The 27,139-nt window shown below is 46.8% G+C and overlaps 1 protein-coding gene across 1 annotated transcript in view; it reads left to right on the top strand.

Annotated features, from left to right (window-relative positions):
- The window catches only part of Arfgef3 (ARFGEF family member 3), a 138,514-nt gene that overhangs the window by 80,667 nt on the left and 30,708 nt on the right, over window positions 1-27,139 (top strand). The window contains exons 10-20 of the mRNA XM_033763159.1: window positions 1,708-1,812; window positions 2,523-2,856; window positions 7,816-7,928; window positions 8,812-9,728; window positions 16,781-16,947; window positions 17,822-17,987; window positions 21,255-21,362; window positions 21,698-21,913; window positions 22,024-22,134; window positions 24,052-24,202; window positions 25,963-26,283. Coding sequence (XP_033619050.1) covers window positions 1,708-1,812; window positions 2,523-2,856; window positions 7,816-7,928; window positions 8,812-9,728; window positions 16,781-16,947; window positions 17,822-17,987; window positions 21,255-21,362; window positions 21,698-21,913; window positions 22,024-22,134; window positions 24,052-24,202; window positions 25,963-26,283 — 2,709 coding nt within the window. The remainder of the gene's footprint in view (window positions 1-1,707; window positions 1,813-2,522; window positions 2,857-7,815; window positions 7,929-8,811; window positions 9,729-16,780; window positions 16,948-17,821; window positions 17,988-21,254; window positions 21,363-21,697; window positions 21,914-22,023; window positions 22,135-24,051; window positions 24,203-25,962; window positions 26,284-27,139) is intronic.

Raw genomic sequence — 27,139 nt, 5'->3', positions numbered from 1 at the left:
CTTATATGTTTTCTTTTCTGGCTTTATTGAAAAACTCAAGAATAATTGTTATAAAGAATCCACTTGTCAAAAATGGGCTTTTGAAAGAAAAGTTTATGTCAGTGGACAGGGACTAAAATCAGGAAATCCTACCAGCTCTGTGGCAAAAGCCTAGTTTACCATCTGTGTGTGGATGGGCTAACATTGTGGGAAAGACAGTGGCAGCCGGCTGGGAGAGATTTCATCCGTGAGTGGATGGGCCAACACCAGGAGAGAGAGATCAGCAGCTAACTGGGAAAGGAACTGGCTTATGCAGGTATAGAAGGGGCTGAGGAACCTGGGTGAGATGTTTATGAGTTGGGTGCCCAAGGACAGTCTGCTCAGGTGTGGAGACAGTCACTGGACTTCTTGGAGTCAGGAGGGTTTATACTACATTTGAGTCCATTTGCCCTATTTACTGAGAAGCTGCTGCTGTTTGCTAAAAGCAGCCCAATTGCTTTGTCCTGTTCATTTGTGAAGGACTCGCGTAAGTCAGGCCTGACAATAATAATTTTGGGGAAAATAATATTTCCACTGCTAAACCAAGTCTCCTCAATAAAAAGAAATAAGTCAAATGTAAATTAATAAATTGTGGCTGGATTAAAAAGCTAACGTGGTAAATGGTTTCTTGAAAGGTTTGGACATTTAAACATAGTACTAATTCTGCCATGAACTATAGATTTTAGTTAATATAGCAATATCTGTTTATTAATTATAGCAAATGTACTACTAGCTAAAAAATGGTAACTCAGTTTCATGTTGTTTTCTATAAATATACAGGAAACCTTTCTACAATGTAAAATTTACAGAAATAAAGAACCTATTCGCTAGGACTGCCATAAGAAAGTACCTTGTCGTAGTCACTTTCCTTGTTGCTAGGACAGAATACCTGACACTGGTGACTTAAAGGACAGGCTTATTTTGGCTCCTGTCTTAGAGGTTTCAGTCTTTGCATGCTCAGCTAGCTCCAAGCGGAAACGGCATGGTGGGAGGCTCCAGCGGAGGGGAGCTGCTCGCCTCATGGCAGCCAAGAAGCAGAACAAGATCAGGGAGGAAGTGGGGAGGGAGATACAGTACCTCCTCCCCAGTCACACCTCCAGCGGCTGCTTCTTCCATCCATACCCCACCTCCCAACAGCAAGTCAGCTACAGGTCCAGTCACCTTTCAAACACGTGAGGCTCTGGTGGCCATTTTAGATCTAAACCATAACATACCTAAAAGTGGGTGCTTAGAGAGAAGTACACTTCCTCACAGCTCTGGAAGCTGGAAGTCTAAGACCAAGATGTTGGCGGGGTGGCTTCTCAACCTGTGCCAGGCCTGACTCCTTGGCTTGTGGGCCAGGGCCCTCTCCCATGTCTCTGTGTTCTCTTCCCTCTGTGGGTGTGTCTGCATCCCAAACGTCATTCACTGGAGGGCACCAGTCATATTGGAATAGAGACCAAGCTAACAAACTCACTTTACTGGCTCACTTCGGTGGAGGACTCTCTGGGATCAGGTCACATTCTGAGATCCTGGGGATTAGGAATTACACATGTGGATTTGGGGGTTGGGAGGCAATCTGGCTCCCAGCTCTAGCCATGCTCCCACCTTGGTATTGTCTCACACTTTGGTGAGTGTCTCCTCACGCCTCCTCTTTAATTTTGCCTTGTGTTTTGTCTGTGTCTCTGTGTTGGTTCCGCACCTCCGCAGTGACAGCCAGCAGCTGCAGCTTCTGTTCTTGGAGTGCATTCTGTCCGTGCTCAGCAGCTCCTCCTCCTCCATGCACCTGCACAGGGGCTTCACCGACCTCATCTGGTGAGCACGCCAGCCCCCCGGGCCCCTTCCACACTCCTGTGACCTAGTGATGGTCTCATCTGTGCCTAAGTTCTTCAAAGGAAAGTGGGGGCGTTGCTTTGTTTACACTGATCAGACCAAAATCGAGGTGAGACTGGGCATTGCCATAACAAATGTGCTTCCAAAACCCTCTGAAGATCACAAGGGACAAGAACCGCTAAACTTTCTGGGCTCCCGATTTGTTCTAAATGCATAGAAATACCCCACAGGGGTAGAGAGTGTGAGCCACGCCCTTGACCTACCCGGTGGGTTCTCCCATCCTGGGACTCCGGGAAGTGACAGGCCCCACAGGCTCTGGGTTGGTTGCTGGGCCTATTGGCAGGGCAGAAGCCAAGTAACAGGCATCAGTAGGGAATTGCAAATCAGCTTCTCACGTGAGAAGTCGTTTTGTTATTTCTACAAAATGAAATTTCATAACCATGCCTGCCCTTCATTTTGAATTTCTTCACGTGAGATGGCTTCTTAATGCTTCTCCTTGGTGTTTTATTTAATCGTAGTTTGAGAAATGTTGATGGCTGAAGGGGTCGGGGCAGAAGTAGCTGAAAGAGGGCGCAGTGAGGTCCCAGCCCTCCGTGGGCACCGCTGCGGCATCGGGCCTTGGCCCTCAGGGTGGCGCTCACATTTCATCGCTTGGGTTCTGGTGACATCATTTTTCTGCCATTTCCTCCCAGGAAAAGCCTGTGCCCTGCTCTCATCGTGATCCTGGGGAACCCCGTTCATGACAAAACCATCACCTCTGCTCATAGCAGCAGCCCCAGTGCCAGCGTGGAGTCAGACTCGGCCTCCCCGGGCGTCTCTGACCACGGCCGGGGCTCGGGCTGCTCCTGCACCGCGCCGGCCCTCAGCGGGCCTGTGGCTCGCACCATCTACTACCTTGCAGCGGAGCTGGTCCGCCTGGTGGGTGCGGTGGACTCCATGAAGCCGGTGCTGCAGTCCCTCTACCACCGCGTGCTGCTGTACCCCCCACCCCAGCACCGCGTGGAAGCCATCAAGATTGTGAAGGAGGTAGGGGCGCGGGACTGGGTCTCGGCAATGTCCGGCCCTCGGAAGGCTCGAAGGCTGGAACGTCCTTGCCACCAAGTGGGATCCAGGAGTCAAGGGCAGCTCTAGAGTTGTGTGCACGTGTTTGGGGAGCCTAGGAGAGAAAGCCATAGGATAGCCCCGAGTTTGTTAAAACTCCCTCAGCTGTGCACCAGACCGGGTCGGGCTGGGCTGAGATTCCGTGGTGCTAGTTTAGGAGCTGGGAGTGCAGATACGAAGTTTATTCACCTTTGCCAAAATCAGACTTCAAAATGTTTTTACACTCAGGTTGTTAACATTTTCCAAAAACAGCCTTACTAATCTCATCTCGCACAAAGGAATTCCTTTGTCCCAAATGTCACAGCCCCAGCGAGGATATTAAGGTTGTCCAGTTGGCAATTGGCGTCACAGCATGTTACTTCTTTAGTTTTGAGCAAGAGCTAGGGTTACTTTGCAGCTTCTTCAAAAAAGTTTCTCTGCTTTTTCCCAAAGAGCTCAAAAGAAAAGCGCTCAGTATTTTTGTTTCTGTGAACTTGTTTATAAAGATCAAACTGCTTTTCCTTAGGGTACCACTCCCCAACCCCAGAAAATCAGAGTAACAAAAAATTCCCTTATTAATGATCCTTTTATTTTAAGCAATATCTGCGCCCCAAAAGTTTCTAAATTGTTAAATTTTAAAATGGACATATATAGCATAGCTAAGCATTGAAATTCATAAGATAAACGACACTGCAACAGCTGCCCTCTTGGGCTTAGAATCCGTGGGGCATCTGCGGAGATGGTTCAGCCAGGCCGGTGGCGGCTCGTCCTTCAGCCTCGGCCCTGCAGTCGTGCCTTCCCCGGCACCTGGCAGAGTGCCCGTTAGCCACAGTGTGGCACGTGTGTGCCTCTCACTGTGCTGCTCTCAAAATGACCATGGTCCCTTTGTTCTCTTGCTTCTGCAGCCATGACCAAGGAGCAAAACATTAAATTGGAATCATTTCTTGGTGGTGTTTCTGTGGGATTTGACTATAATGAATGATTAAAAAAATCTGACCCAGCATTTCTAGAAATGAAGGAGTAACCCGGATTCGGTTGCTGGTTAAGGAAACTTAGGAGCACACCATATAACTGCCATTTTTTCTTTAAGAACCAATCACCTCTAGCCGGTGAAGGTGCAAATGTTTCGGGGACAAGTGAGACCAGGACCTAATGACCACTCAGGCAGCAGGGACTTCCATGAGGGAGCTGCCCTGCCCGGTTAAATCTGTAGTTTGGAGGAGCTGGTGTGGGCTTCCTTGAGCAGGCAGATCCTCAGTCAGGGAGGGAGAAGAGGAGGGCCGACCACACATGCTCAGCTCCTCCTAAATTCACCTGTCAGGTCAGGGCCTCCCCTCTTCCTGGGAAAAGCCAAAGGAAAGAAGTAGGAAGGCTCAGGATTTTACTCGACTCGGTGTTTTGTACAGAAATGTGACACCAGAGAAAAGGAATTTTCTGTCCCACAAAGAAACAGAGGCTTATGAGGCCACATGATTTACCCAAGGTCCCAAAGAAAGAAAAAGTACAAACGCTCATCTTTCTGACCCTGAACCCACAGTCTTCTTTCCTTCACTTATTTCTGTTATTGATCTCTGTGTGAGAAAGTGAACGATTCCAGCAGAGCTTTTTCTACACTGGTCCAGCTGCCTGCTTCTTGAGCCTGATATAAAAGTCGGGGTTCCAGCCCTGTCTCTGCCCCTCACCAGCTAGGTGGGTGAGAGAAACCACTTAACTCTGAATTTATAGCTTTCTCATGTGTACCTCATTGAAAGAGCCCAACGTTTACAAATTTGAAATCAACGAAGTTTGCCTAAGTACTTTGTAAATATAAGATACCACACAAATATATCGTGCACTTACTGCTGTGCTAAAGAAGAGGAAAACAGGACATAGTCCAGTTCGGGCTGGCTGCCCTCTCTCCTGCCTGTCTTGTTTCTTTTTGTCCTTCCTGATGTAGGTTCATGAATCACCCCTGTTAACAACTGTTAGTACTGCCCAGGGCTTTCCGATGACTCATTGCCTCTCCCCTCAAGTCTGAACTGCTGTGCTGTTTCTGCAGCCCCTGCCTCATTCTCGTGTTCCCTCACTCCTTAGGATGCACGTTTATTCTGTCCGATTGACCTCACTTTGTCCTGTTCCCTCCTTCCTGTTCAGTCTCACGCCTCTACTCCCATGGGTCACTTCCACGTCACAGAGCTGACTGGTTGAGTACAACAGGCTACATTGCCAACACTTTGATTCTTTAAGATGATAATATTTTGCCCATTTTCCAGATCTGAAGATTCAAACAACTAGGGCTTAAAAATAATTGGGGAAAATATTGTGTCTGTACTGAAAACTTCACCTTGTCTTTATTCTCAGGTTTGAATACAGAATGTCACCTTGTAGGTAGCATTTACGTTGTGTTAGGTATTATAAGCAAGCTGGAGAAGATTTAAAATATACTTGAATCGTGGTGTAGGTTTTGTGCAAACACCACACCATTTTCTAGAAGAGACGTGAGTGACCTCAGATTGTGCTCTTCAGAGTGGGTCCTGGAAGCAGGCCCCAGGGTACTGAGGGAAGGCTGTACTTAGCATTTGGAAGATGTTCGTGCTAAATGTATTTTCACTAATCTTTCATGGCCAAGGAAATCGGTTATGCTTAACCCCTTCTCACAGATGGCCTAGGTCATGCTGCAGATGCAAGGCCAGAAGCAGACACTTGGACCTGAGCACTGTGTCCAGTCAGTGCCACAGCAGGCAGGTTTGGGCTGGGTCGTTGTGAGAAGCACCGCCTCCACATTTTATGGCAAAACCCATAATTTGGGGAAGTTGGTGACCTAGATACCAAAATATGCAGGGTTTATGAACACAAAGAAAACCACTCTGTTTCCAGGATGTTTGTTTAGCCTTTTGAAGTTTGAATGCTTGGTTTTTTATTTCCTTGTTCTGAATCTAGTGTGTCACTCTGCTATATGTACATGTGCCTGTTAAGGACACAAGGACATTGTGTTTTCCAAAGCACATTCTCTCTTCTAAGCCCACTTTCCCCCCGAAAAAAAATCATTATGAAAAAGATCACCTTGCTTCTTTTGTCCCTCTCACGGTTGGGCTTTAGCAGGGGTCCCTCGACTTCTTGCAACCAGGGCCCCCACCATCCGTCCCCACTGCCCCCTGCCCACCTGAAGAAGCCAGGATTCAAAAGCTCTGACTTCCTTTTTGTATTTGTTGAGGCCTCTTCAGAAGCCACTCACTCACGATGTCCCCTGTCTAGATTCTGAAGGCACAAGATTAATGTAGGAATTAAAATTAATATCGAATGTATTACTAGTAAAGTCAGATTAGAGAGCGTGGTAGGGTTCCGAAAGAAACCGAGAAGCACACTCTTGTCCCTGGGCTGGGTGCCGCTCCGCAGCAGTCCTGAGTGATGCCCTGGGCTCCATCCCAGCACCAAAGCACACAAAGTTTCTGCCCCTCAGAAAGTCCCTCACCCCTTCAGCAAGAGTCGGAGCAGCTAGAGGCCCGTACATTCTAGAGACTTGGATGCAGCTCTGCAGAGAGAAAGAGCAAGAAAGAGTGAGCAGAGGAAGAAAAGTGGGATGGAGGGAGGACGGGAAAGGAGAGACAGACAGGACTGACTGACATGGGCCCGGGCGTAATCACTGGTCTCTGATGTCAGAGAAGTAAATGCAAAGAAAATGCAGAAGCTTCGTTTCTGTGCACCTAGATAGCAGGTGTTTCTGATTTCTGAGGTAAGAACGGAATAGGAAAAGAAAGAAGCGATCCCCTTAAAATATAGTTGTTTTTACTTAATATATTTAACTTACCTTTCCTGACTTTGCTTGGAATATACGGCACATTGAAAATGGGCATAGCACTGGGATATCTGTTCCATAAACACTCCCTTGGCTGTCCTTCCCTTCAGTTATGGAAAATGATGTTTTCCATAAAGATTTACACCGTATGAAATAAAACATATATGGGACTAAACAATTAGGGAGATTCTAGTCATGAGGACGTGTGGGAAAGTAGCTAATGCAGTGCATAGATGGATACTTAGAGCTGTAAACCTAAACGGAAACCCTAATGCCGCAACTCACATAAGAGGGAAAAATGGCAGACGCCGTGGAAGGCAAACCAGAGAAACAAAATAAGGGTAAAAGCAGAGCGGAATGTGACAAGAAGCGGACTCAATCCCAGGCAGTCGCAGTGATGGTGCATTGTGGTTGCGTGGCTCAGAGTGAAGGTCTAGAAAAGGTGACATGACGGTCACATCTCACAAAGGACAGGAGGAATGGAAGTGTTCCCTAGCTCTGTGCAATAACAATTTTGTGAGACACTTCTGGGCTCCCGGGACCTCTATATCCAGAAGAATGGCTAAATTCATTTTATTAAGCTTTTGCCATTCCAAGTGGTGGCATTAGAAAATTGTAGTTAGCATTCTGAAACTCCAAAAGGCAACAACTGTTTGAGTGCTGACATGAAGTCACAAATAGAAAACTCCACACCAGAAAACTTTGTTACATCTACAAAATTACTAGAAATATTGTAGAAAATTACCTCCAGTCCCTGTGTATAAGCTGTGTATGAGATAGAAGTGGATTCAGTGTTTGGATTTGGGTCCCAGCCCCAAGATAATTCATCATTTACATGCAGATATTCCCAAAACTGAAAAAGATTGGAAATCCAAAACACCTTGGGCCCAAGCATTTGGAATAGAAAACCTGTACTTGAGTTTCTCCTTACACTGTATCGCTCAGTAGAGAAAGTATATGTTTATTGGATCTCACAATATTAAAACTTTGTTTGGGGCTGGGGATTTAGCTCAGTGGTTCTGCTGCCTGTCTCTCAAGCACAAGGTCCTGAGTTTGATCTATGGTACAAAAAACAAAAAAACTTTCAAGTTTTTGTGATACTTTTCTGTTACTTTTTCTTTCTCCTAAAGATACTTGGGAGCCCACAGCGCCTCTGTGACCTTGCAGGGCCCAGCTTCACAGAGCCAGAACCCAGGAAAAGATCAATTTCAAAAAGGAAGTCTCACCTGGATCTTCTCAAACTGTATGATACATTTTTCTGTAGTGCTTGGTAAAAAACTGCTCCTCTGAATTCTTTTCATCTTGTTTTCCAGCTCCTGCAAGTGAATCTATATTAAATGAAACATGTATATTTAATAATTTACTCACGCCATATGAAGAGACTAATCTCAATTTATTATAGTCATATAACTTTCCATATTTCATACTGACTGAAAAACTTGAGTATACAAAATGAAATGTCCAAAAATTTCTCACTGGAGTTATTTCAGGGAAGAGCTTCGTGATTTACAATATAGATATAGGATTCCTTCACACGCAGTCTCCTTGGAACACTGAATGTTATATAATTTGTGTTGTCTTCCGTTCATCCAGATAATATGCTTATTTAGAGAGGAAGTTCATGCGAAGTATGGTGTGCACATGTGTAATCCCAGTACTGGAGAGGCTGAGGCAGGAGAATTTTCACATGTTCAAGGGCAGCTTAGGCAACATAGTGAGTTCAAGGCCGGCCTGGACTGTGCAGTGAGACCCTATCTCAAAAATAAATAAATAGGAAGTTGCAGGTTATCCTACAGCCACTGCAACTGTTTTATAGTTGAGAAACTAAGCATAACCACAAACATGAGATTGCCCAGTGCTTATCTTTGAGAAAATTACAATCTCTTTTCAGGAATTTGCATTTGTACCCAATAAACCAACCAATCGAGAAAGCCCGTGATTCATGCTGGGTCACCTTGCCTGGAGGTCTTCCCAGACCAAGCATGTTTGTTTCATTTATTTATTGCCTAGACCATTTGATTTTATGCAAACGAGACTGTCTCTTTTGAACACTGTACAGTTTACCAGCCTGACAGCTCTTGTTTATTTGGGAACACTCTCTCTCTCCCCCTCCCAACACTCTTTAGCATCATGGATGGCATGACGGAGGCATGCATCAAGGGTGGCATCGAAGCCTGCTACGCCGCCGTGTCCTGCGTGTGCACCTTGCTGGGGGCTCTGGACGAGCTCAGCCAGGGCAAGGGGCTGAGTGACAGCCAGGTGCAGCTGCTGCTCCTGCGCCTGGAAGAGCTGAGGGACAGGGACGCGGCCGAGTCCAGCCGAGACTCCATGGAGATCAACGAGGCTGACTTCCGCTGGCAGAGGCGAGTGCTGTCCTCAGAGCACACGCCCTGGGAGGCAGGCACCGAGAGGAGCCCCGACATCAGCATCAGTGTCACCATGGACCCCGGCCAGACCACCCTGGAGGGAGAGTTGGGTCACACAACACCTGAGGACCACACAGAGAACCACAAGAATGGGCTCAAGTCGCCAGCCATCCAGGAGGGCAAGGAGACACCGGGCAAGGTGTCGGAGCCCGAGGCCGTGGACCAGCCCGACGTGGTTCAGAGGAGCCACACAGTCCCTTACCCCGACATCACCAACTTCCTGTCGGTGGACTGCAGGATGCGGTCCTACGGCTCCAGGTACAGTGAGAGCAACTTTAGCGTGGATGACCAGGACCTGTCGAGGACAGAGTTTGATTCCTGTGATCAGTACTCAATGGCAGCAGAAAAGGACTCGGGCAGGTCAGACGTGTCGGACATCGGGTCGGACAACTGTTCACTGGCTGACGAGGAGCAGACCCCTCGGGACTGCCTGGGTCACCGGTCCTTGCGGACAGCTGCTCTATCTCTCAAACTGCTGAAGAACCAGGAGGCCGACCAGCATAGCGCCCGGCTGTTTGTGCAGGCCCTGGAGAGCCTCCTGCCTCAGCTGCTGGCCCTCTCCAGCGTGGAGGAGGTGGACACAGCCCTCCAGAACTTTGCCTCTACTTTCTGCTCAGGTTGGTAAATGGTGTTTTGCTGTATGGGAAACAAGGATGCTCAGAGCAGTTAGCCAGGAGAGCAGTTATCATCCTACTTGGAGCATGGAGCACTTAGATCACTGTGCCTTGGGCTTGCCTCTCTTTAAACAGGGCAAGGTATATAAAACAGATTGGGGGAAGTTTATTTGTGGACACAGGAACTCTGCTGCCTGGCCTGCTCTGACCAGCTTTGTGTCCCTTGTGCCAACGTGAAAGCCCAGCAAACATGGCTGGGCCTGGAAGCTGTGACACAGCGAAACACAGCTACTGGTGGTGGTCATGATATTCTTGGGTTATAGAGAAGTACTAAAATTGTAGGTAGGGTATTCTCTTTCAAATTTAAAATATCCATATAAAAAGACTTCACGACAGAAGTGTCAGCTTTTAATACACAGATTCATCTCTCAGATAACTCCATGTCTGCAAACACCATCTGCCGGTAATTCCAGAAGTCTAAGTTGTCTGTTTCTTATGACATTAAGGAATATAACCCTAGCGAGAGCTTTTATTAAATTTCAGGCAAAAAGCCACTCTTCAAATGTGTGTTTTGGTACCTGTGCTTTCAGTGCATGCAAAACAGGACGTGTGTGATTCTTTTTTTTAATGTGACTGGTCTGTGGCCCACTGAATTGCAAACTGCCCAAATTTTAGAAGTCTATAAAATTTCCTGTCAAATTTGATATGTTGTGTGAAATTATTTTTTACATGTAGAAATCAATACATTGAAAAGAGGCCTCATACATTTTTACTGGTTTCTAAAAGCTATTTTTAGTGCTTGCCATTAAGTTAATTGTTGGTCTTTTTAATGCTAAAGACAGCCACAATGCTTTTGGCATTTAAGAGTCTCACAGACCCTTCAGTTGTGGGCCTGCCCCCCACCCCGTGCCTTCTCTCCAGGGTGACACTGTGTTATACCTGGTGGCACAGCCTTGCCATGCGAACACTAAAGCCACTGGCTGCTGGCCTGTGTCCACCTTCTGAGCAAGGTATGCACCCTTCTGTCCCTGCAAGTCCCACCTCCAAGATTAGAAATTAAAGCACATACGCTGGCCTGCCATGACAGGGCTGGGAGGCAGCACATGTCCATTGTTTCCCCAAGAAAGAGTTATGAAAGCAAAAACAGGAGAAAGGAATTCCCTGAGTTATAAACCAGATCTTTGTGTCTTTTTTGGTAAGAGTAGGAAAATTTATTGGGGAAGATCTTTGCTTCTTGGTTTTGTCCTCAAAGCTTTAAACCTTCTTTTGCCAAAACTCGCGCCAAGTGTTCCTCTCTCCCTTGTCACAGTGTGTGTGGGGGGGGGGGTTGCGGGTTTTGTCTAACCACACTCAGTGGCTCTTTCTCGGTGATTCCATCCATCTGATAAGCCACTGAGGCGAGCTCTCTAATGCTCCGTGATGCCAGAGAGCATTTCTTCTATTTATTTATTTTTAATCACTGCATGTTGGCAGCACGTAGTGATTGCATTCATCATGGGGAGCTGGTACATGCACATAACACCTCTTAGTTCTTTTCTCATCCCTTCCCCTTCCCTCCTTCCCCTTGGTGATGCATCACTTGTCTAAAACAATTTAAAAAGGTAAAACTGGCATAATCACATCCTGATGAATATTTTAAAGGTAAAGGGACCAGAGGTGGAAGGAGAGAATGTTTCTATTATGGCAGGCCAGTTTGAAAATACTCAGACAAAAATATTCAGACAAAACCAGTTCTGATAAAGATATCCTTGCCCTGAGCTGTGACCACTGTGGTAGGGCCTCTGTGGTCCTGCAGAGAATGAGGTGGCTCCCGGGGACCAGAAGAAGCCCCCGGGCTTCCACTGCAGTCGACGAAGGGGCTGACTCTGGGGTCTCTGTTCCTCCGATGAGTGGCTTTCAGTCACAGTCTTCACACTTACAGTGACCACATGGAAGGCTGCAGCAAGCACTGCAGTCTGCATAATTTAGCACATTTCGTAGAAGGTAGAGTAGCAAGAAGGAATCTCAGCTGTGTAAGAAATAGCTGTTTCTTTCAAGCAAATCTGACTGCAGGCCCCCGCCCCCAGCCTGACTAGCTAGCAGGACTCTTGGCTTTCCTTCCCTCTGGCCCCCATCTCACGGACAAACCCACAGCTGGAGCATCTGGAACGGGAGCCCCTGTGTCCCAGTTCACAGACGGCCCCGGGTGCCGTGATTCTGCCACTTCCCTCCCTGCCAGCCTCCAGCCTGGCAAGGCTTGGAGCTCCTGCGCAGTCACCTGCCCTCTTCCTGGTCCTGCAGCCCTGTGGGTCAGCCACGCCTTTGGGAGCCACACCCTGCAGCCACTTCCAGCCAGGGCTTCTCCTGCACCTTCACCGCCCCTTGATGAGGGGCTGGGGTAGAGGTTGTCCCTGAAAGAACTTGGCCTCTTTTCCAGCAAATAAATGTGCTCATTTACATATATCTGAATAATAATGGCTCACATAGCATAGCTCTCCCTGTGTGCCCAGCACTGTCCAAGAGGTTTGCCTATGTTGATTCATCTGACACTCCAGGGCTGAGCTATTAGTATGTGTGTGTGGATGGGGGAGAGATAACATGCCGAGAGAGAAAGGGAATAAATCTGTTACATGTGTAATTTTGTGACATACCTTCCACTTAATATTTTGTTAGCATGTTCTTCTGTCTTTAGCCTGTGAAAATATGATTCAGAATACCTCTAGTATTCATTTGTGTTAACTTACACAGTGTACTTGATTTTTCTCTTTGGTGGACTCCTCTCTAAGTTTTTCTCTGCATGCCCCCAAATAGCTTCTTAATTATTTAGGAAGTGCTGTTCAAGAAAATACAAAAGCCTCTGGAATCAATTTGCCATGGAAAAGGAAAAAAAAAAGTAACCTACAGTGACTAAAAAAGCTGTAACTCAAAATATGTGTGACATTCGTCCAAGTCCTGACAGACACTGGTGCTCCTGGGAATATCTAGTAAGGGACAGTACCTCAGACAGAGATACGTGTATGCAAACATATTCAGCAGCATTGTTTAACAGAAGTATTAAAAGCAAAAGCCCATTGAATGAGTCCTAGGCCCTGGCATTTTGTAACCATTTAACATGCTGCTCCCCAGTAGTGATGCATGTATGGAAAATGGTCAGAAAATAATTTTTAAAAGAAGGACTCAAAATTAATGTTAAAATGTTAATGCTCATCTCCGAAAAGAGTGGTTCCAGTTTATTTCCTTCTAGATATGTTTTTCCAAATTTCTAAAAGTAATTTTTTAATAAAAATTTCAGGAAAGAAAGCAGTACTACTATGTAAAAAATAAAGCTAAAAATTTATGTAAAGAAACATATTGCCAAGCCGGGCGTGGTGGCGCACACCTGTAATCCCAGCACTCGGGAAGGTGAGGCAGGAGGATTGCTGAGCTCGAGACCAGCCTGGGCTACATAGTGAGTTCCAGATCAGTCTCAACTACATAGTGAGACCCTGTCTCAAAAAACCAACAACAACAACAAAAACACACATATTGCCAAGGAACATTATATACTCTTGTCTTGAAGGTTTAGAAAGTTAATCATGCCCAGGCAGTGTTGCTGAGAGTGTAAGAATATCCTGCGCACAGTTGGCAGGAGGAAAAAAATAGTATGTATGATGCTATTTGGAAGATATTTTGGCGGTATCTGTCAAATTTAATATATATACACAGTCTGCTTTTAGGGATTCATCCCAAAAACCCATGTGGAACTGCTAAAAGCAATTTCAGCATTTCAGCTTTGTTCATAGTTGAAACAATATAATGTCCACGGGTATGGTAGAGCACTGTATAGATCACAGGGCATCTGCCTAGTATATGCAGTCATTAAAAAATGAGGCAGATCTGCAAGCATTAATGTGAAGAGACTCTCAGGACATGTAGTTGGAAGACATCACAACCCTCTCTAATATATTTGCCACATCCATGATCCATGTTACGGCTCCATCCACACAAGAGAAGTCAGTCTTGTGCTAGAGAGGTGTGATCGAGGCTTAGGAGATGCAGGACAGTTGTTCTTACACTCCACAATATCGTTAAGTGTTTTAAGTCAAATACTTAATGTTGACTGAAAAAGAAATATCTTGACGTGAGAGAGACCTTTAGAAGTTCTTTATCTGGTCTTTGACCAGTAACCCATGGAGCAGGTGCTCCGTCCTCCCGTTCGTAACAATACAGAACATCTTAGTTACAGTGAATGAAATTCACCTACCGAAACCTGGGAAACACCAGTTCTAGAGCCAGAATATGTTAAAGGTCAGAGTTTCTTTCATTTGTCACTTCAGTGAGACTAATCAGAAGGAGGTGTAGAAAACAAAATATCCAAGGGGAAAGTGTGACTAGAATTAGAAGCAAGGATAGCGTGGCTTCGTACAAAAAGCCTGGAGTCTGGGCCCAGAAGACCTTTGTGAATTTCCACCTGGGTTACTTTAGACAAATTAACATCTCTGAGGTACTTTCCTTGCTGGTAAACAAAGGTGAGACCAGGTTAAATGAAGTGATGTATGAGGAGAGGCTGATTCTAGGCAATAGACAATATTTTACAAATTACAATCGCTGTGTGGATTCCATTATTAGGAATATCCCTGGTGCCCTCTATTGGGTACAGCACAAAAATTATTTTCCTTAAATGGATAGAGTATACCTTATGTTATCTTCATCTCAAATTTGCCAGCTATTTGTAATGAAGAAGTTAACCTGCATACAGATACAGGCATATACCAACAGATGGCCCTTTGCAGAGATCAGCACATCCTCTCAGAGCCAGGGGTATCTGCTTGCTGTGCCTTCTGGAGCTCATGATTGGGTCTCCGTGTCAGTAGACACGCTACCTGCCTTTTTCACTTTCAGCATCTGACCTTGTGCTCAGCTTTCCAAAACATATTCCAAGATAAATAACTGCTTTCAAAATTTTTAAAGAAATCATCCCTGATGTGTAGGATCAAAGCCACTTACGGCTTTTCTTCCTCCTCGTTCATAGACTCAGATGTACCTTTTTCCTATGATCCAAGGTAGTTGATCCAAGCTTAGCACTGAATGCTGCTCTCTGTTTTACCTTGCAAAGAGAAGGATTTTAACCCCTCTGTGTCTGCAGAGAACTGGGACCAACGCCAACAGGGCCTTCAGACTGCTGGGGGTTCCCAAGGACCATCGGGGCCAAGACACGCCACTCGTGTCTGGCCAAGGGTGTAGGTTTCAGATCTGGCTCTCAGCTTGAGCCCGCTTGAGCTCTCAGTAAGGCGGCTGCAGAGACCCAGAGAAGCTCTAGAAAGTGCAGTGGAGCTGGCCCCTCACCTCGGCTTGTCCGAGTGGCTCTGCTGGGTGTGAGGGTCAGCATTCCTCTTAAATACAGAAAGTGTCTTGAGCGTAACGCTTCCTCTGGCCCATGTCTTCTTGAACATCTCGGTTGCAAATCTGTGTTTCTCATTTATTCGACTGCTAGCTTTGGCAAACATTTCCATTTCATGTTAGAGACAGTTGTGATGAAATGAGGCTTTTGCACATGCCGTGAAGAATGTGTGGGTGTGTGGAATTTGCACGCACGTGTCTAGGATGGGCTCTTCCACCGCCTCACTAACCCAAGCCTCGGAGAGTGTGCAGGGAGAAAGGCACTCTGGACTAGTACCATGCCAGGTCCAGCAAGGCCGGCTTGGATACCTGTGTCATCCACGCTTCCCAGAAGTCACACAGGCATTGCCTTCTGGCTGAAGAAGCTCAGCTGCAGCCATTCCCTTGTTTGTTTTTTCAGTTAATTTGGATAAAGCCCAAGGGACTGTTCAAAATGAGAATTGTATTTTGTATAAAACAGTATTCTATATAATGTTTAAAAAATAATGGGGAGAAAATCAATAGCTATTATATTTTTGAACCTCTTTTATTTTTAAAAAAAATACAGTTTTATTAAAATTTACATGCATTTGCCCATTAAAGTGCATGATGAAGCCACGTGTAGTGGTGCACGCCTGTAATCCTAGCACTCAGGAGGCTGAGGCAGGAGGATTGCTGCGAGTTCAAGGCTAGCTTGGGCTACATAGCAAGCTACATAGCTACATGTCTCAAAAACCATAAGCAAATAAGCACATGATTAAATGTCCCTGATACATTACATTATTATTTGTTTTAATGTGGTAAATATATATAACATAAAATTTGACAATGGTCATGTTCAAGTGTATGACTTAGTCACGTTAACTATATTCATAGTATCATGCATCACCCCCACTATTTTCAGTTTTTCATCATCCCAAACTACCCTTGCCTCCATCCCTGGTAGCCTTTAATCTACTTTCTGCCTCTGAATTTATCTATTCTAGGCACTTCATATAAATGACAATAAATGTTTGTCATTTTGTTCCTGGCTCATGGTACTTAGCATATGTTTTCACTGCCTTTTTTAGCCAGGCATAAGAACTTCCATTCTTTTTATGGCCAGATAATATTCCATCCATTTATTCCAGTTTGGAGGTTGTTCCCACATTTGACTATTTTGACTAATTTCAGTCATTCACATATGAATGTCTGCTCAAATCTGTGCTTTCAGTTATTTTAGGAATATAACTAGGAGTCTTTTAGGAGTTGAATGGCAGGGTCATATGGTAATTATGTTTACTTTTAGAGGAACTTTCTTTTTGAAACGTTTGTATTGAAGAGTAACTGTATTGAGTAATCCCACATGAATATGGGCATGGTGACACCTGTAATCCAACACTCGGGGGTGGGGGGGTGAGGCAGGAGGATTTTCATGAGTTCAAGGACAGCCTGAACTTCATAGAATAGTGAGACCCTGTCTCAAAAACAAAAACCCACAGAGTAACTGCTGTGAGCCCTTTAAATCAAAGCATAATTGAATCTAGTTCCCGTAGCAAACTTATTCAGTCACTCAAATATTTTTAAGGGTCTTCTGTGTGGCAGACTCTGTTCTAGGCACAGGCAGATTTGCGGGCCTCCTGCGCTGGCTGTTAGGCTGCCCCGGCCATGGTTGTTTCTGTCCCAGGCTGGGCGGGACGCACACAGTTTGCAGCCTCGTCTCTCGGTTCCTCCCCCAGGTGTGATGCACTCACCTGGCTTTGACGGAAACAGCAGCCTGAGTTTCCAGATGCTGATGAATGCGGACAGCCTGTACACCGCCGCTCATTGCGCCCTGCTGCTCAACCTGAAGCTGTCGCACGGCGACTACTACCGGAAGCGGCCCGCCCTGGCGCCGGGCACGATGGTGAGTGTGTAGCCTCAGGGCACGTGCGGGCCTCCTGCCTGGCCCAGTGTGCCCCGTTCCACGCCTGCACGGCCCTGCAAAGTGGGCAGGGATGGTGTGTGAGTGCACAGGTGTGCACAGATGTGAGCTGCAGAGCTGCTTCTGACGGGGGGGGGCTCCTGAGAGGGAAGAACCCCGAGTGCTTGCTTCCGTCCCATCCTTTCATCCAGTGGCATCATTAAACATATGTGCATAAAACACATTCAAAACATATCATTACCACCTTAAGTGAGGTCAGATATGCGGGACTTTGCTGAAAGTGATGCATGGTTGCAAAACTCTGCACTGCATTCCAAAACGGACCCAGACAGACTCATGAACCAGAACTGGGCTCTGACTGTCAGTAACAGAGCTGCTCCAAAGGTGTGGAGAACGGGGTTGATGACCCTGTGGTTGCCCCCTGGACTGAGCAAGACAGACCATGGTGTCCCCTAGGACTAGGCGCTGAGCCTAAGCCCCCCGACCCGCAGAAGGGGATAGGTAATCATTTGCTTAATAAAGTATGAATCTGCAAGGATGAGTGACTACCTTGTTCAGTGAAGCGTCTCTTGAGGTGCACACCCACCGTCTCCACTGCCGCTGGGGTGGAGAAGAGGAAGCTGTTGCGGGCAGCCGCGTGCTTTCTGATCCTCCCTGGCTGGTGAAGGTAGTAAATGCAGCGCCCCTGCTCTTTCTGCAGGGGTGTCATCAGCGAAAGGGGCTTCATGAGGTTTCAGCTTCTCTCTCACAGCCCTCACCCCATTAAAGCTCCCTGGCTCATGGCAGAGGCGCCATGGGAAGGGATGACTTGGGAGCCTCGTGCTTGGTCCCCTTCTAATGTGCTCTCTCTGTGCAGAAGGAGTTCATGAAGCAGGTGCAGACCAGCGGGGTGCTGATGGTCTTCTCCCAGGCCTGGATCGAGGAGCTGTACCACCAGGTGCTGGACAGAAACATGCTGGGAGAAGCTGGCTACTGGGGCAGCCCGGAGGACAACAGCCTGCCGCTCATCACCATGCTGACGGGTCAGTGGCCCATGCCCGGGCCATGGGCACTCAGTGGGGTAGGAGGGCTTCACCTCCCAGGCCTCCTTCAGATGCAGTGGTGTTTTACACGGACTTTGAAACAGTACCTGCAAAGCCTGTCTGGGTGCTGGGAACAGCTCCAGGGTGCAGCTCACCAGTTTTCTGTTCTCCTTCTGTGGGGAGCTTGTGAGGCTCACTGTCCTACTAGACAAGCACTAACTTTGACCTGTCTGTCGGTGTCAGGACTTAGGCCTCACTTCTGTGGATATGTAGTGCTTCCTGGGTGCAAAGCCCAGAGTAATATCTAGAAGCTCTCTCAGACTAATAGAAGTGTTGATTGTTCAGTGCTCCTTGGATTTGACCAGTAATGTGAAATGACTGATTTTAAATTCGAGCTCATTTCCATTTCCTGTCCATGTCAGAGCTCTTCCCTTCTCTTCCCCTGTGTACCAGAATTACAAGTGGTGCCAAATACTCACCTGCCCAGCATCTTCGGTGTCAGTGTTCGGACCTTTTAATCTGTTTAACTGTCAGAAATTTCACATGAAATCAGGCACTGCGGAGGCTGAACTCAAGTTCAGGGCCAGCCAAGGCTACTCAGTGAGTTCAAGGCCAGCTTGGACTACTTAAAGGACCTATCTCAAAAAAGAAAAAAGAAAAGAAAGGCAGGAAGGAAAAGAAATTTCCCATGAGAGTAGAGAGCTGTGTGCAGTAGTGTGGAGCAGCTTTGGTGTTGGCTAGGGTGGGGGGCAGATTTTCTTGTTTTTTTCATGGCTTAGCCAAGATGTCCGTCAAAGGTCCAGAAATGCTCAAAAGTTTTGTTTAGTCATCAGAAGCCTTATTAAGTTAGATCTTCGGGCTCGTTCTGCATTGGCTCTGAGTTTCCAGGCTGGTTTCTCATCTGGATTGTCCTCTCGTGGTTAACGGAATATGGAGGACAAGGCCCGGCACCAAACGTTTCCTGCCCTGCCCCTGTCCCATGTCCTCTCACAGCTTGTAGCTCTGCACCGGGCAGAAGCAAGTCTGGGATGGACAGGACTGTCATGTGCCTGTGTTGGGTTCTGGGGACTCTTGCAAAGGTGAGAGTTGACTATTGACAGATGGAATTGGGGGAGGACTACTGAAGATCCAGCCAAGGCATGCAGTGAGGTCTGCCCCCATGGGGCAGAGTCCTGATCTTTATCTGATACTTCGAGTCTTGCTTCCAGAACAAGGTTGGAAGTGGGGGAACAAGGCTGGGTCCCAAGTCTTGGGGATCAGGATCACTGGAAAGGTGCCAAGTTATAGTTTGCTAATCATATTAGCATTTACAACCACTTGAAAAATAATTCATATATGTGAGAGAAGTTTAATCCATTTATGTATAAGTAATACTTGGTGTCCAACTGTTTTTGCAAAATCCTCTCCTGGGAATGGCTGCTGCTGTCCAGAGCTTATTAGTGCCATGGAATTTAGATCTTCAACATACCAGCTTTACATTAATTTTTAAATGCCGGAGTTTTTGCCAACCAAAGTCCTTACCTGAAGCTTAATGAAAGAGGCCATTCTGTGATGCAAAATGAGTAACAGACTATTCACACTCATCAGCACCATTGCTAATCAGCCATCTCTTTTAGAATGGGACAGTAAGCTCCATTACTGTGTCCATGGGAAAGTTATTTAAGTCTAAGTTAATGGTAGAAAAATAATTCTTTTCAGAAGATGTGGATACAATAAGGTCTTATGAATCTTGGCAGCAAATTCCAGATATGATGTGACAAGCAAGTTGGAGCAGCAGTTAACCTATGGTTTAGAAACTGCTGTCAGGTCTTTTCATTATGTACTAGGAGAAGCCGTGGCAATAATCTGGTCACAAAGGCTCTACTAACTCTGGCCACCCCTGGTGCCATGAAAAGTGTGTTACAGTATCATGGAACTGTAGTGCTTACACACTTTTTTTTTTTTTAATCTGGGATTGAACTCGGTCCTTACATTTTACATTTTTAATTACTTAAATTCATCACTCCTTTATCTAGCACATACCTTAGAATAATGACAATTCCTGGCAAATGCCAGTAAACCATTTGACCAAAAGTCAAATTAATTTCAGAGAAACTGGCCCATTCCCATTTTTGCAACCATATAGATTTCTCCCCCTTTTGATCTTTCAATGTGCTACTCAGAAGTCTCCAGGATTCTTAAAGTTTTTGTAAGAATCAAAGATAAAATGAACCAGTTGGTAAACACCATACAAAGAAGTCTTATCCTATTGAGGGGAGGCTAAATTCCCAAAGGCAGAGTAATTTATCCTTCATTTCCTCCCTGGGTTGCATTCACCTATAGTGGGTCCAAGTACACACGTTTCAGCCCCATTACCACTGCTCTAATGGTTTCTTCCTTTATACCAAGGATGTGGGCACCCCGAGAATAGAGTATCTGTCCCAGGTCCAAGGCTGCAGAAATAGGAACCAGGATAGAAGCCCAGCATTTTCATCCCCAGGCCACCAGTTCCTTTTTGCCATGATGTTAGGGGGTGGTTTGTTGAGCTAATTCTGTCCAGGAGGGCTTGCTTTAGGGTAGCTATGGAAACAAGGCAGTTCAGAAGCTATAGTGAGCAGGTGCATGGTGTCACAGAGAGAAGCCTGACTGGGAGTGGGAAGACAGGGACGTTGGTCTGATTCCCTTCTTTGCCAGCCATATGGTCTAAAGTGATTTACCTTCTTTAAATATTGTTTCTTTCTCATGTAAAATGGGAAAAGTAATACCAACCCTGTCTACCTACTTTGAGTTGTTGAGACAATCAAATGAAATAAAAATGTTAGATGAAAACAATTTGAAAATTGTAAGGTATTCTTATGAATGTGTTATCACTGTACTCGGCCATTAGAGTAAATGATTTTCTGACTAAAGAAGTCTGTTCTTTTTTTTAAATTCTAATGAGAAAACCCTCAAAGGAAGATTCATTTTAGGGTAACCTGCCCGTATAAAATTTGGAAATAATTCCATGGGTTGTAAATTTTTAAAAATCCAAAGGTCAAAATTGTCTTAAATGAATAGATTTCCTAACAATAGCAATGGCAGAGTTTAGCTTTTTTTGGTCAAATACAAAATATACAGTGGCATAACAACAATGCTTTGACAATGAAAGGAAAATGGACTGACTGAATAAAACATTCGATACATAATAGATACACTGGATGCTTACTGAAGAAAAATGAACGTCATGGTAGCCCTATGTGAGACTGGAGTGTTGTGTTCAGGAAAACCCTTCTTCTTTTTCCTTGACAGATATTGATGGCTTAGAGAGCAGTGCAATTGGTGGCCAGTTGATGGCCTCGGCTTCTACAGAGTCTCCTTTTACCCAGAACAGGAGAATTGATGACTCCACGGTGGCGGGTAAGGACTTGGGTCTTGGGTTTATGAAGGTTTTCTTCATGGCGTGTGTTACCAGCAATTGTATTACTATGCAGTGACTAAAAAGGATGAAGTCTTTGTCTCCATTCTAACAGTAACTGCTGGAGGTTATCTAGCCTCCTCCAGCTGATGATGGTGGAGCATCATTATTCATAAGCACAAAGTGAGACATGACCCACCAGTCCCTTAAATAACATTTCCTGCCATAGAATTACGTGCAATTCAGTGTTGCTGATTTGACAGCCGGAGAACCCGAGGCCACCCTTGGCGAGGTGGTTCCTGTCTCTGGAAAGTGACCATTCGCCCTTGTTTCCTAGGTGTGGCCTTTGCCCGCTACATTCTGGTCGGCTGCTGGAAGAACCTGATCGACACTCTGTCCACCCCGCTGACTGGCCGCATGGCAGGGAGCTCCAAAGGGCTGGCTTTCATCCTGGGGGCTGAGGGCATCAAAGAGCAGAACCAGAAGGAGCGAGACGCCATCTGCATGAGCCTCGACGGGCTGCGGAAAGCTGCCAGGCTGAGCTGTGCACTAGGTACTGGCGAGGGGTCCCCGCAGGACTCCCCGGGAAGTGAGTCTTTCGGAAGGGGTTCTGCTAGGTGAAGGGCTGGAGAATCTGCTCAGTTAAGTCTGTTTCCTCTAAAGGGGTTGCTGCTAACTGCGCCTCAGCCCTTGCTCAGATGGCAGCTGCCTCCTGCGTCCAGGAAGAGAAAGAGGAAAGGGAAGTGCAAGAACCCAGCGACACCATAGCACAAGGTAACAGCCGTGGGGCCTAGGACGTGGTGTGTGCACACCTGCCAGGCAACACTCATCCCCTTCCGCGTGTGACCCGCAGTCAGTGTGTGCCACTAACCGTGAGTCCCACTGAGCCACAAGCTGGGGTAGGCTTGGGGTGAGGGACACGCTCATAGTCGGTCCCTGGGGCCCTGGTGATGAGCAGAGTGCGATTGGCTGATGACTGGGGTCTGTGGCCCACCCAGCTGAGTCATCTGGCTCTTGCATCTCATGGGTGCACAGTGTATAGCGGGGAAGGCAGAAAGGCCAATTTTCAGAAGGGGAAAGTCAGGAGGGAATTGAGAGAAGGGGCTCAAGAAAGCTTTACTTTTGCCAAAGAACCCTGAGCTTTGTGGACTCAGGAAAGGGTTGGTTTGCTTGCTTGCTTGTTTGTTCTCGTCTTGTTTTTGAGATGGGTCTCACTATGTAGTCCACGCCAGCCTTGAACTTGACGTGTAGCTCTGGCACTGAACTCAGTTCTCCTGCCTTCGCCCCTGCCTCCTTGCTGGGATTGCAGGCACGAGCCATCCTGCCCCACACAGAAAGTGTTGATTTTTAACTTGCTGAAAGTCTGTGAAGCCAGTGATCACCTAGATGGAGCAAGAGAATGGCCTTCCCCATAATAGTGGAAGATGAGAGACAGGTAGCGAGGGGAGAAATGCAAACTTGGTCCAAATTATGCTAATACCAACTACCAGATGAGTGAAACAGTGATCACAGAAAGAGCTGCGCACATTTAGCTAAGAAAAACAATTTAGGTCAGTGTTCCTCAAGCTTGAACAATATTTCAAGATCCTTGTGAAAGCAGAGCAGCTCTTCCAGATCCCCAGTGATTACCAAAAATAGGAAAACACAATTTTACTGAAGTATTGTACAACATGAGCTACACTAAAATTCTTACATTTATTGGTCTTTCAAATCCCCACAAGACTTGGGGATGAGGGTATAGCTCAGTGGTAGAGCACTTGCGTAGCATGCACAAGGCCCTGGGTTTAATTCCCAGCACCACAAAAAGCAGCAATAGTGGCAGCAGTGAAACCACACGCATAAGACCAAAAGTAAAATATTATAATTGTAAACAAATATGTAGAGCTAGTATACATTCATGAGACAAAGTCTGGTTTGCCAAAAATCACTTTGTCTTTTACAACAGAAGTGTGATTCGGAGTCCTTTGAAGTTAGCTCACTGTCTTTCTCGGTTACGAGCTGTGACTCCGTTGCCCCATGAGATCCAGTGATTTGAAACCTTTATCCAAGCAGGACACTGTGTCATTCGGCCTTGCCTCACATGTTGCATAATTGCCATCCTAAGGCAACATCTGCATCCTTTCTCATTAGTTATCAGCCATAATGATTTTTAGAAACTATTATTTGGAGCTCCCCAAATTAAAAGTAAACTCGGGGGTGGGAGAAAATGATGCCGTTTTCAGCGATAGAGATGACATCCGGTGCTGCAGGGCTACACACAGAATTTGAGGGGTGGCCATCGTCATAAAAGCATAACGTAAGCCATCTCGGAGAGAATGCAGAGACTGCCAGGAGCTCCTCTCCATCACCACATAGAGCACGTGGGGGTGGAGTTGGTATGTGAAACCTGTTCACACCGCGGTACCTGACCTAGCGCCCACAGGTAGGCTGGGAGGAGCCGCACATGCCAGCTTGGGATCCATCCTACTTCAGAGCCGCAGAGCTGGGGCCACTCCTGTGCGTGGCCTGCTTGATGGGTGGTTTGCATGATGAACCGTGGGGACCGAGCAGAGAGGCGCTTGCTGCCAACGAAGTCTGTTGTTCTTCTCTTGCCCTTGCATGATAACACATTCCATCATTCTCATCCTGTCTCTCTCCCTTTCTGTCTCCCTTACTCAGACTGTTGTTTTAATTAATGTCTTTCTGACACAGTGAAACTAAAAGTGGAGCAGAAACTGGAGCAGATGGGGAAGGTGCAGGGGGTATGGCTGCACACGGCCCACGTCTTGTGCATGGATGCCATCCTCAGCGTAGGCCTGGAGATGGGAAGCCACAACCCGGACTGCTGGCCACACGTGTTCAGGTGCATGACGGGATCCCCACCCCCAGTGGCACCAACCCTGCCTGGGGAGCCCGGGGTGGTGGAGAGGGTAGACTGAGGGTTGGCCAGTGCTTTCCGAGGTGCTGAGCTTCCCAGAGCTTGAATCCACTGAGAGAGAGAGAGAGAGAGAGAGAGAGAGAGAGAGAGAGAGAGAGGGAGGGGGAAGAGAGAGAGAGAGAGAGAGAGAGAAGGAGAGGAGGGAGGGAGGGAATGGAGGCAGCCTGAATATGGTCTGGACAACAGAGCAACACAACTGGACTTGAGGAATTTTGATTTATCTGTTGATATTGTCTCAAGAGACAGATGACACAAGACAAGTTTCTTACACAGCAGATGGAAGAAAACTGCATAAGTGAATACTGTGCAAATCTAAAAATGGGTCATGTATCAGCAATATAACATTACTATATGTTTTATCAGTGTTCCCTGTACTTAAAGAATGATTTAGGATAGCATTCCTGGTTACATAACATACCTAGTTAAAGTTGCTACTTTAACTAGACAAATAACAAAATGATATACTCATGGCAAAGACCAGCCAAATATTTGTCTCTAAGCTTTGTAGCATCGAAGTGAAAAGAAATACCCAGTTACACAGTACACAAGGCCCATGAGCTGCAAACAGAGCAATAGTCTTTGAGTCCAAGGCTTCCTGTAACTAAGGCAAAAAGCATATCTCCATGAGCCCTGGCATTGGGGTATAAGGGAAGGAGCACCATTCACATAGCAGGCTGTGGCTTACCCTGCCCCCCAGCACAGGCCCAAGGCCCCACATCAAGTGCACCCCTCAGACAGACTGGCTGTGGTGGAGGAACATCAGGAACAACGGCGAGATCTAGGTTCCCTTTGACATCACCAAAGCAAATACAACCATGACTGTTTGTTGAGTTTCAAAGAGAGCTGTGGAATACTCAAGGATTGTAAAACCAACCAGCTTGAGAGGAGCATATGAAAGGACCAGGATGAATCGGCCTGGAGTGAAGTAGATTTCAATATGGAGGCTGGGGACTGGCTGCTCAGATGGCCCAGAGCAATGTGGATACCATTAGGAGACTCCCTGATTATTGAACATCCAGGAGGATTATCCAGGATGCCTTACCAGGAACTGATTTTTCTGGGACAATGACAGACCTCTTATGAAACATCCTAGTTCCAGGTTCCATTGGGAACAGCTACTTTGGAAGTTAGAAGTTGCACCAAACATTGTGACTCTTCTCTGGACCACTCCAACCCCCTGACCCCACCCTAGCTCAAGGGATATGGAGCTGTCAGGACCAGGCAGGGCCTGGCTGGGCAGAACCACATTGTGGCATCATGTGCACGCTTCTTGTAGGATTCCATAGGAAGGCAACTCTTCTGGCTCCTAATCAGAGTACTATCTAGAGGGAAGGAAGGCCCTTTGGGGAAACTGGCTCAAACAGCCAGGGTCCAGATACACCAGTAAGTCAAGCAGGATGGAGCTGGGTGAACTGGACTCCTGTGTCCATCTTTCTCCCGTAGTGTGATAGGTGAATCTGAAGAATTCCTAGCCAAGGCAAGGCTGTGTGGCATGAGTGCACACACACACACACACACACACACACACACAGTAAAGAGATGGAAGGATGGAAGGGCTATAAGAAAGGGAAAAGGCAGGGTGAATTACAGAGCTAGTTGAAGTGCCTTTGTGTCTCACAGGGGGACGGATGGAGCTGGCCAGGCTGAGCCGCAGTGCTAAAGGTTGCTTGTCTGACTCTTTCCAGGGTGTGTGAGTACGTGGGCACCTTGGAGCACACCCACTTCAGTGACGGAGCCTCGCAGCCGCCTCTGGCCATCAGCCAGCCCCAGAAGGCACCTGGGGCTTCTGGGATCCTTGGGGACCTGGAGTGCGAGGGCTCATCCCAGGAGCCCCCCGTGGAGCAGGGGCCTTCCCTGAGCACAGCCCCTGTAGTCCAGCCTCTGTCCATCCAAGAGCTCGTCCGGGAAGGCAGCCGGGGCCGGTCCTCCGACTTCCGCGGCAGCAGCCTCATGAGTGGGAGCAGTGCCGCCAAGGTGGTGCTGAGCCTGTCCACCCAGGCCGACAGGTCCGTGCCCCACACCGCCATGTCCCCGAGGATTCTCAGAAGGGGCATCCACTGCCTCTTGGTAGCACCCACACCCTCTGCCTGGCCTCAGGGTCAGCCCAGTGACATGATTTGTTAGTCATTTCAATGTCTTTTGATCTTTTTCAAGCATAATTCTCCCTACCACCATGCCCCACCCTTAGGATGAACCATCTTCTAGAGCCCACGTCTTGGACGAGCTGCTTGCACGTAAAAGCTCTACATTGCCATCTCAGACAACTTTCCCTTTCTGAACTCTGTTTTCCTTGTTGGTAAAATAGGGTCGTTATTTTTTAGCTAACTCTCTCACAAGGTAGTTGTGTATTAATTCAGTGAATACATTTAGTTTCCAGAGCAGAGATTTGCAAATACTGAATGTCCACTATTATTATGATTCTATTTACAAAATCCAGCACCCAGGGATATATGTAATTTATTGAGGTCCAAACAACCACATCAAGGTAAGGGGAAATCAGCAACCACCCCACTGTTTGGTGAGACTTTTGGCTGCTGAAAGTATTTTCACCAGTAGTCACACATGGTGAAACCTTACCCAACTTCCTGGGGTCCTTATGCCCCAGGCTTCCCAGCATTGGCACGGTGCAGTGTGTACAAAGGACAGGGAGGAAGTAGGCAGAGTGGGGCTCAGACAGTGCTGACTTCACCCTCTGGCTTCGACACTGACCGGCTACAAGGTCATGTCTACAGACAAGAGTGTCCTGAGACTCAGTTTCTGCACTAACTCATGAGTATGCACATGTGATCACCTGTGCAATGGTCCCTTTTTCCTGCTCATCCACCAAGTTGGCCCTGAAAATGTTTTGGAAGCTGGGAAGTG

Source organism: Fukomys damarensis, unplaced genomic scaffold (genome assembly GCF_012274545.1).
Source record: "Fukomys damarensis isolate Sample0158 unplaced genomic scaffold, DMR_v1.0_HiC HiC_scaffold_14, whole genome shotgun sequence".
Classification (NCBI taxonomy): domain Eukaryota; kingdom Metazoa; phylum Chordata; class Mammalia; order Rodentia; family Bathyergidae; genus Fukomys; species Fukomys damarensis.
Note: the sequence above shows the minus strand (reverse complement) of the source record. Positions and strands in the feature narration are given on the sequence as shown.